The 10332-nt window shown below is 42.7% G+C and overlaps 1 protein-coding gene across 1 annotated transcript; it reads left to right on the forward strand.

Annotated features, from left to right (window-relative positions):
• The first annotated feature begins 1104 nt into the window (after window positions 1-1104).
• LOC136494546 (uncharacterized) lies at window positions 1105-7103 on the forward strand. The gene is made up of 4 exons (XM_066490696.1): window positions 1105-1530; window positions 6052-6154; window positions 6603-6767; window positions 6908-7103. The coding sequence occupies exons 1-4, from the start codon at window positions 1250-1252 to the stop codon at window positions 7037-7039; spliced, it is 681 nt and encodes a 226-aa protein (XP_066346793.1). The 5' UTR covers window positions 1105-1249; the 3' UTR covers window positions 7040-7103.
• The last annotated feature ends 3229 nt before the right edge of the window (window positions 7104-10332 follow it).

Genomic DNA, 10332 nt, shown 5'->3' on the forward strand with positions numbered 1-10332 from the left:
ATTAGAAATCAGGCATAATTGAGCGTCAAAATTTCGGCAGAACCTCCCCTGCACGGTGAGGTATTCAAAACATGTGGAGATGTCCTAGTTTGTAAGCATTGTTCGTGATAACATGCACCAAACCTTCTCAAATTTTTATCACATCCTCCACATACGATATCATGACATCTCGACAAGTTTCATGATTTTCGGACTTCGTTTGCATTTTATAGAATTTAAAAATAATTCGTTCACAAGTTCGTGGTCATGTTTCATGAACAAGATGTTCAAAATTTCAGGTCCGTTCCTGGATACGGCCTCACACTACACTCAATACCATGAATATCATTTTTTAAATCATTAAATTCTATTATTCGATGCACGTGCAGTTCAAATTTGCATTTTCCGAAAAAATTCAATTAAATGAAATAAATTAACTAAATATAGCAAACAGTTCGGGAAATGTACCAAATTTCGACATGGAGTTTCATGTACTGTAGGAGTACTCGAGAAAATTTTTGGAGTTCAAAAGTGAAAAAAAATAGTTTGCCGTTATTCTTTGCTGAGTGTCAGGGTCCGGCACTCGGCAAAGAAGTGGTTTGCCGAGTGCCTACCCGCTAGCACTCGGCAAACCTGGATGGCAGGCGGCGGCCGTTACCTGATGCCGCTTTTTGCCGAGCGCTAGGGTTTGCCGAGGGCCTGACACTCGGCAAAAAGGGCCTTTGCCGAGTGCCTGAGTGTATATCGTTGCCGAGTGCGTCACTCGGCAAAATAGCTCTTTGTCGAGTGCCCGACTTTTAGCCCTCGGCAAAGAAAGTTACACTCGGCAAAGACCCTATTTCCCGTAGTGACATATGTAAAAATCACAAATTATCCAAAATCATTTAATTTGAATCTATCAAGAAATTAAAAATCAAGCTCACGAGAATTATACTACATCACACGCGAAATCATTCATGCATACTATGTACATAGTCTAATTCGGCTTGACCATTCCATCATGTTAACATCCTTATGACGTCATCAGCTGTGCCGGCCCAGGCAAGCAACTTCTCCACCAGGATCAGGATACATCCACATATGCCCATGAAGTCGTTGAGAGGTAGCCGTCATCACCCACTTCACTTTCGGCGAAGTGCCTCGCAGCTCAGCTTCACTCGTTTCTGTGCCTGATGATGCTCTAGCCTCAAGAGATTCCAGTTAGCGTTATATAAATTAACTCAAGAGGCCAAGCAGCTTACAGAGAAGTAAAGAAACGAAGCTAGCTGAAATGGAGGTTAGCAGCCACCGCGTCTCACTTCTGCCACTGGTGGTGATCATCGTCGGGTGCAGTGCCTGCTGGGGCGGCTGCCGCGCTCAGGTCCCGATCCCGGCGAGGATAGACGGGTTCGTGTACGGCGGGAAGCCGCCGTTGTGGGGCGAGACGGTGGTGGTGGAGGCGTTCTTGGACCCCGTGTGCCCCGACAGCCGCGACGCCTGGCCGGCGCTGAAGAAGGTCGTCGAGCACTATAGCTCGCGTGTGTCCGTCGTCGTTCACCTCTTCCCGCTGCCGTGAGTGATGCAACTTGATTCCTGTCGTCGTTGCTTTTCTCTTTTCCTTTCCTTTCTTGAAATTTACTCATTCATGGCTGTGCAGGTATTGTTTGATGTTTTGCGTACTTTTAAATAGAACTCCTTTCAGATAGTGCGCAGAGAGCTAACCACAGTTCCGAAACATATCACTGACCACTAAACTATTAATGATTGTTGCACTATTCAGGTTTGTTTGCACGACGGTTATGTTTCTTTTTTTTTTATCACAGTACTGATACATACACTCATATATACATACACACTCATATCTACGAACACGGGCACATACATATAGATTTGTAGAGAAGTACTTGTGTATCATATCCTAATGCTTTTATGTTTTGTCTATGCGTGCATACTTAGAAAACGGGAAAAAAATTCATATATATCTTCAGTGGAAATATAAAATTTACTTTTAAAGTTACACTTTTCTAACTTGAAATTTTTTAAAGTTGACACATATATAGTTCATCCATATATGTAGTCACATGCAAAAGTTAGGATTCAAACCTCTTTTTGAAAAAAATCATACAAAAATGATAAATTCCACTTGTACGTGCACTACAAGATAAAAATTCTACATTTTTGTCTACTGTGTGTAAACACATGAATTTTTTCATTTCCATATCAAAATTTTCAAAAATTATTTTGAATATCAACCTTTTTGGTTGAGTACATATATGAATGTACCGATTTAAAAAAAATTGAGTTATAGAAATATGTTTTTAAATTTGTTTTCTTATTCCTACTGAAGATATACATGGTTTTCACCGTATATTTTCGGTAGAAAACGTAATAATCAATTATATTTGTCGGAGAAGTGCTCATCTTCTGCATGAAAGGTACACCCCCGACATAAAGTACTGGATCTCTAGTCACAGGCTTACGTTTTGGCCAAATTAATGTGATCAAACTATGGAACCTTGACAGTAAATAGTTTTTAGACTACTTAGTTTTGGAACCTAAAATTTATATATGTTTGAAGATTTCTTGGTTCTTGATCTCATGTATGCTATTACGTTCCAAAATATGTCATTTTTGTTTGATCATATGATAAAAAAATTTCTGAATTTTTAAATTTAGCATCTACAATACCATATAATAATACACTATCAAGACATATTTTATAGTAGACTTGATAAAAAAATAATTTTATGGTTAACCCTGGTTAAAATTCTAGAACTTTACTTAAGAAAATTAAAATGATCTACTTTTTATAGAGGAGGGAATAGATATTATATGCATATTCTAATAATAAAAATAGTAGATAATAAAATAGAAAAACTCATAAACAATAGAAAGTCAATGCTGTCAAGTATTTATGGCTGAAAAGCATGAAAGGGAGTACTTTTAACACCATATGGAGCCATTCATTATGGATAAACATTGTGACTTATCTTTTGTAGCCATTTATCTTGCCTCATGTCTGCTTTCTTGATTCCATCCAATCAACGAAGCATAGTTGACTCGTCAGACCATGTCAGTTTCTCTAAGAAACTAAAAGACTTATTTGCCCTCAGTCTGGTGACGCTTGAATTGGCTCCCAGCAAGTCTCTGTCCCCGTAGACTGACTTGGTTGTATATTTTTTGAATATAAGCCGGCGAGTTAACTGTCTTGTCTATATATTTTTTGAGCCAAGTATTTTCTATATGTTAATAGATAAAGTGAAATAAAAAAACATATGCAGCACATAAACACAACACCAATTCACGTACTGACAGCAACCAAAGTAACCCACTAGCTTTCCACTGCAAAGACAAGGGCCACTCGACACGCTGCAACAGACGCCAAGAGAAGGGAGTTCTCCAAAGCGATATTTGCCGTTAAAGAAGACACATACACCTATTCGGCTATTTCTACCTAGACATTCATAAAAAAGAAAGGGGTAGCGCCAGAACGTCTAGATGGATGTCGGGTCCGAACGCAGCTCCCCTGCCCACATCCCATCCCACACCACACGTCCGCATCCCTCCCCACGCCCCTGCTCCGCATCCCGCCCTGCGCCAGCACCTGCGCCCACATCCATCACAGGACCGCGCCCCCACGCCCACCCCGCGCCCGCTCGGGGAACCCACGTCGCATCCACATCCCACCAGCGCCAGCGCCCATGTCCGTCGCAGGACCACACCCCCGCGCCTAGACTGGGAACCCACGGGGGTTGACCCACAATTATGCCCCAACAACAACAATAGTGGCTACGGCAGGCCGCCCTCCGTCAGTCACCAGCGCCGTGCAACACCCCGATCAACTTTTGAAATATACAGATGAAATATTTGCAACATACGTCTGAAACAGATAAAGCACTTAAAACATGCGTGTATAGGTATAGCAACATATGCTATATCCAGATGAAACGCTTGCAATATAAGTATGAAACACTTGAAACACACGCTTGAAACATGCGAGTAGAGCCATAGCAACATATGCAATATCCAGAAGGAACACTTGAAACATACGTCTGAAAACACCTAAAACACTTGAAACATAGGCTTGCAACATGCATATTATAATTGCAACATCCCAGATCTACTTTTGCAACATTCAGATAAAACATTTGAAACATAAATCAGAAACTCCTGAAAGACAGCGTTGACGACGACCACGGCCTACCTAGTAGGGAACTACGATAGCCAGCAAGCTCTGGTCAGGGGGACGTTGAGAGCTGGCCAACGTACACTCGGACACAGGTGCGGGTCTCCCCTTCATGCCACGGTGTCTTCTGTCGGCCACGGTGCAAGCGATGGCCGCGACGGCACGAGGTGGATTGGGGCACGGCGCGGGGTGCGGAGGAGCACGGGATGGGGGCCGGGTGCGGCGCGCCCACGCTAGAGAAGGCCGTGGAGGCCGGAGAAGGCGAGCGGCGCAGCGGTCGCATGTGTCAAGTGGGGAAAGGAAATGTCATTGTCTTTTGGAGAAACTGTGAAACACTTAAGGTGGAGCGAAGTAGACCTGTTGGGCCCGATGGCTGCATAGGCCCTAGAACGGGCCATCCCGACGGATATGCCTTGACGGACGCCCTCACCATAGAATTTCTGTCATAAAAAAGGTAATGAAAAAATATGTGATTCATCTAATTTATCAAACAGCAAAGTTGGCAGTTAGGAAGTGCGACTTGCTGATAAGAAATTGAAAAATAAACGCCCCACAACATAACGTTCTTTTGGGCTTCTTGGTATGGGTCACTTCACCAGGCCCAATGTCATTATTATAGGCACAAAGAAAATGAGAGAGTAAGTGATTTTGCTTTTGTGAACAGAATACACTTTATTAAAAAAAACAGAGAGAAAGCATCCTTCACCTAACAAGAGATTCCATGATTTGCTTATCTTACTTTCATTTCCAGGCCACCACAAATTATAATCATCCCAACTAATAATAGCTACTTTTGTCACGTTTTCATTTGAAATCCAAACAGTATACAAATATAAATATACACTACCACAAAAAGCATTTGACTTGGACCCTTATAATTTTTCATCGATTAATGATTGATTCTGCCTATGCTGTAAGCTAGGTGGGGCCATGGCCAATAATCGCCACTAGAAATTGTTTCTAATGCTTAAGTATCCGCATGCAGAAATGCATATTAACAGTGGCTACTTAAGAAAACCACTGCTATAAATTCATTTCTAGTTAGGATTCTCTTAAGCAACCGCCTAATGTATAGATCCATTTCTATATAAAATTAATAACTTTTTCATATGAAACTTATATCACAATTGTAGAGCTGAACAAAATATACAACTTTGTAGTTGGCCAAATATTACATAGACATTCTTAGATATATTTTTAAAATAAAAACTACAATTTTAGGAAATGGATTTTAGAGGAGGTTACTTAACAAACTGCCACTTAAAATAGCAGGGGTGAATCTAGCCTATGTTACCGGGGTCGTCTGACCCCGATGACTTCGGCAAAATTAGTGGAGAATTACTGTTTATCATAATCCATCAATGACGATGACTCCACTGTATAAATGTGATTATCCCGGTCAACTTCATGGCTGGATTCGCCCCTGTAAAATAGTCTACAAAAAGTTCAGAAGTATGGTTCTTATGTTGCTAGAAAAAAAATATAGTGAAATGGTAAAAATGCCTCATGTGAAGGAGCCTGAATTCTGACGTGCGAGCGTGACCACTAAGTTCTTCGGTGGCACGGCGTTGGCGCAAACAGTTATTTTCCCTATTTTCTCACACTGCTTTCGAAATGGATTTCTACTGGTGATTTTGCATTGCACTCGCAGCTGACTGGACTGCTAGTAGAAATCGATTTTGACTACAAGTATAAGTTGTTTTTCCAACGAGATTTAGAAGTGCTAGCAAACAAATAGCACAATTATGTTTTGTTTGTCCCAATAGGCCAAGATGGAAGGTAGCATAAACATACATTAGAAGAGCATAAATAATGCAAAAATACTAATAGATGTTGCATTCAAAATTTGAGCGTTGAGCTTTACCAAAAAAAAAAAAAACTAAAAATTGACTGTGTTAAATGTGCAGTTACCACAGCTATGCCTTCATTGCGTGCCGGTCAATTCATGCCGTGAACAAGCTAAATCCGTCGTTCGTGTACCCTCTGCTCGAGAAATTCTTCAAGGACCAGGTTGTGTCTCTAACTCAGTATAGTCATCGATGCATGAACACATAATAACTTCTACTGCTCTATTTCAAATCATTGATTATTTTATTTTTTTCTAGATATATACGGAGTAGTTTTTCTATGTATCTATAGATATGACGTAGATATTTAGATATATATACGTGCATAGCAAAGCTATACTTATATAAAGGCAAAAAATAATGTATAATTTGGAACGAAGAGAGTTAAAAGATCATGATATTACGTCGGCCTTAAACGTGTATTCTGCTAAGATATGTAATCATTTTTCTAACTTAAACTGAAAAATAAGTTAATAAGTGCGGACCTTATAAACATAGATGTGTTGTTTTCACTCCCAAACATATATACTGAAATTTATTTAAAATTGCCTGCAGTATTCTCACAATCCTTGATGAATAACAGTTGCATCATGCAATCAATCAATTTGCAGGAAGGTTACTATAATCTGCCAACGTACCAGAAATCAAGAGCTACTGTAGTTAACGAAATAACCAAGAACCTTGTCGCGCCAATCATGGGTGAAACTAATTTGGCGGCATACACAGCAGGTTTTAACGATTCACAATCTGATATGGCCACAAGGATATCTTTCAAGGTGAGAAAAATGACTACCGTCGCTGTGGTATAGATAGTATATACATTTATACTTTTGCAAAGCATAAGAAAACAAATTAAATAAGGTCACATTGTTTTAGCTTGGTGTAATGTTTTTTCTCTTTTTTTTTGTTCATGTAGAACGGCTGTGCACGAGGTGTGACCGGGACACCCTACTTCTTTGTGAATGGCATACCAATCAACGATTCGGGTTCTCCTCTGGAATACAAGTACTGGATATCTGTCCTGGATCCCTTGGTTGGAAAGATGTAACGCCGCTACCTAGTGTCCTGTTCGTTGGTTGATAAGTCATAACTGAAAGTAATGTTGGCTGATTTATTGTGAGAGAAAAATAATATTCGTTGTCTGAAAAAAGTATGATTTATAAGCCAAGCAAATAGGGCGTAGTTTGTTCACTAGTGATTTGCGCGCGCCCATGCGCGCGAGTCACTGGCCGTGCTCGTACGTGGACAATAGAGCAAGCACTGATAGATAGTAAATGTAGCATCATCTGGTGTTACTGAGCTCGTTTAGCACTACGATTTAGGCCTAAGTAAAATTTTCAAAACCGATTTTTTCGGAATTTTTGGATTTAAAATGTACTTGATGTGATAAGTAAATCCGGTGACCCAGTTTTGTGGATTCGAATAAACGTCCAAGTAAAATTATTCAGTGCATAAAGATATTTAGGAATGTGGAACGACGATGCTAGCGGACGTATTATCCTATTAGATTAAGCATGAACAACAACTTTTATAAATAAAATAAAATCCATTAATAAATAGAACGATATATATATATATATATATATATATATATATATATAGCTTTTGAATCAAATTTAAATTTGAGCTTTGTTGAAATTTTTCTGTGCCTAGACGTTGCAAATTATCTAAATTAGTAAACCGTTATATATATATATATATATATATATATATATATATATATATATATATATATATATATATATATATATATATATATAGGGAAAGTATATTCAGTAGCCAGCTACAAAATAAATTATTCTATAGTCACCTCCATTTAAGATAATTTTATATATTAATTTATGATAATGTCAATACATATTTACGATAGTTGTGTTACTATAACATATGGGGATATTTACCATAACGTTATAGTAAACCACTTAGTAAGGAGTTATCATAATCTCTTAAATTAGTATAGTAATTATCACAACTCAAAGTGGCCACAGAATAACTTATTCTGCGGCCAGCTATAGGATAATTGCTCTCTCTCTATATATATATATATATCACACACGTTATGACGATAACTATAAAACAAAGAGACTACTCCTCGTTCTTTCTTTTCTCTGCTCTCTGCCTTGCTTTCCGTCGCATCATTTCAGAGCAAACAACGAGTATTAGCAGCTCTTACCCGGCAGCAGTACCTGCACAGGACGCAAGTGCACTCAGCAAGCAAGCAAGTGCATGCATACATGCAACCACGTCGTACTGCCCTGCCCCCACGCCGCGTTTATGAGGATGGTGGCGTACCGCACGGCCCCTCGTTTTCCCTCTCGCACCTGCTCTGCACTGCCTCCATCCAAATGTTAGTGTCATCGCATCACTCTGCTGCCTCTGTCTGCCTCTGCTTGTGCTGTCGTGCCAGCACACCTTGTCGTGCTGCCTTTGTTGCCTGCCTTGGCTTGTCTCTGCCGCTTCTGCAGAGCCGAGCACCCGTCTACGCCAGCACATAGCCATGGCCGAACATGCTACTGTCTGTCCTGCCCTCTGCCTTCTTGAGGTTTGCCAGGCTCACCCCAGCAGTACCCAGTCCAGACCAGTAGCTCAGCCGCGTGCTAAGTAGAGACCGACCGGCAGGAGCAGGCCGAGCTAGCTCGCTCGCTTGTGGTGGCGTCCATCTTCATGCAGGCGGTGGTGGTCCTCCTGGACGTCATCACCTTCGGCCTGGGCGTGGCAACCGAGCAATGCCGGAGCCAGGCCACCGTCTCCCCGAACACCGCCAAGGAGTACGACTACTACGTCTACGACTCCATCATCGCTACGGCATCGGCGTGCTGCTCCTCCTGAGCCCCGCTGCTGACTGCGCACGTGTGCTCGATGTCGTGCCAAGGTCGTCGTGCCATGACCTGCAGCGCTGCTGTGGCCACGCTGTCCATCGCCACTCCTTCTTTCTCCGTGCTGGGCTGTAGCTCGCAGTGCTGCTGCTGCCGTGCATTGCCTGGGACCCGCGCTGGGCCTCCATCTCCTTGGCATCACCCCTTTCCGAGTGCCTCCTCCGAGGCCCGTGCGTCGCGGCCGTGTCGGCGCTCCGCCGTCTCAGCTCCGCCGTGTCCGCGCCGTCTCTCCCCGAGCCGTAGCACCCCGCCAGTGTCGGCCCTGCCTCACAGCGCCGCGCCCTCGCCGTTGCTACTGAGACCTTTGCCGCACGCCGCATCCGCCTCGTCGGCTGCAGCTTCATGCTGCCGATTCCACCGTGAGCTCCCGCCACCCGAGCGTGCAGGTCCTCGCTGCCGTCTCTCTCACGCGTGAGCCCCATGGCCACTTCCACCGCCCCTAGCATGCACGAGCGCACCAAGTCGTGGAGCCGTCTCGCTTTGCCGGTCCGTCCGCGCCGAGCTCGGACACCGCCTCGCCTGCTGCCGTGTTCGTGCAGCCTCCCGTGCCGCTCACCGGCGGGCGTTCCGTCGACGCCATGTCTTTCCTGACCGAGATTGATCGCCAGGCGGACCTCCTCTGCTCCCCTGTATGAAGAAGATAAGGTGAGAAGGGTACGAATCCAAGGAGAAGTTTTATACTGGGTCTTTACTGCGAAATATGTGACTGGTTTAAATAGTGGGCTAGATCGTAGGTTGAATAGAGAAAAACATTAGGTTCTTTCTGCAAAAGTGCACGCATGTGCCTGGGCCACGCCGCGTGGGCTGGCCTGATGGGCCACGCACGTCCGCGCGTGCGTCCCGCCGTTTGGGCTGCCTTGGCCGCATGGGCCGCTGTCACACGCACGCCTGTTGGGCCGCCTGCCTCCGTTGGGCCATCCGCATCGCCTGCCTGTGCATGGGCCTCGCGCGCGCCCCTTCGGTCTAGGCCGGCTCACCGGTAGTGGGCCACGCTGAGGCCGCGCCCACTGCTGGGCCAATTTTGTGCCATCGGCCCAAGTGCCTATCTCTTGTTCTAGTTTTCGTTTAAAAGGGCTAAAACTCATAAAATGAATATAAAATTATGTAGCTGTAAAAAATGGTGAAACCAGCTTTGTTGAGTTCCTAAAATCATGATCTACCTGTTAGTATATTTTGTTCACGTAGTTTGATAATATTCTTAGAAGCTATATAATTAATTTAAGGTACTTAATATTGTAAGAATATAAACTTATAGAAATTATTGTGATAAATTAGTAATATGGTTGAATCTAAAATTTGTACAGTAGGCTCCGAGCAATATTTGATATTCATTGTAATTGTTGTAGCTCTAGGATAATTAGTTTGATAAATAGATAATGATGCCCTATTCTGAATAAAGATTAAATGGATACAATGGGATAAAGAAACAACTTGAGTTTATATAACTAAAATAATTATTGGGTAC

This window comes from Miscanthus floridulus, chromosome 11 (assembly GCF_019320115.1).
Source record: "Miscanthus floridulus cultivar M001 chromosome 11, ASM1932011v1, whole genome shotgun sequence".
In the NCBI taxonomy this organism is placed as follows: Eukaryota; Viridiplantae; Streptophyta; class Magnoliopsida; order Poales; family Poaceae; genus Miscanthus; species Miscanthus floridulus.

Coding starts and splice junctions, on each gene's coding strand:
- LOC136494546 (XM_066490696.1), top strand. CDS start 1,250: ATGGAGGTTAGCAGCCACCGCGTCTCACTTCTGCCACTGGTGGTGATC. Junction 1,531..6,051: donor GTTCACCTCTTCCCGCTGCC/GTGAGTGATGCA, acceptor TTAAATGTGCAG/TTACCACAGCTATGCCTTCA. Junction 6,155..6,602: donor AGAAATTCTTCAAGGACCAG/GTTGTGTCTCTA, acceptor ATCAATTTGCAG/GAAGGTTACTATAATCTGCC.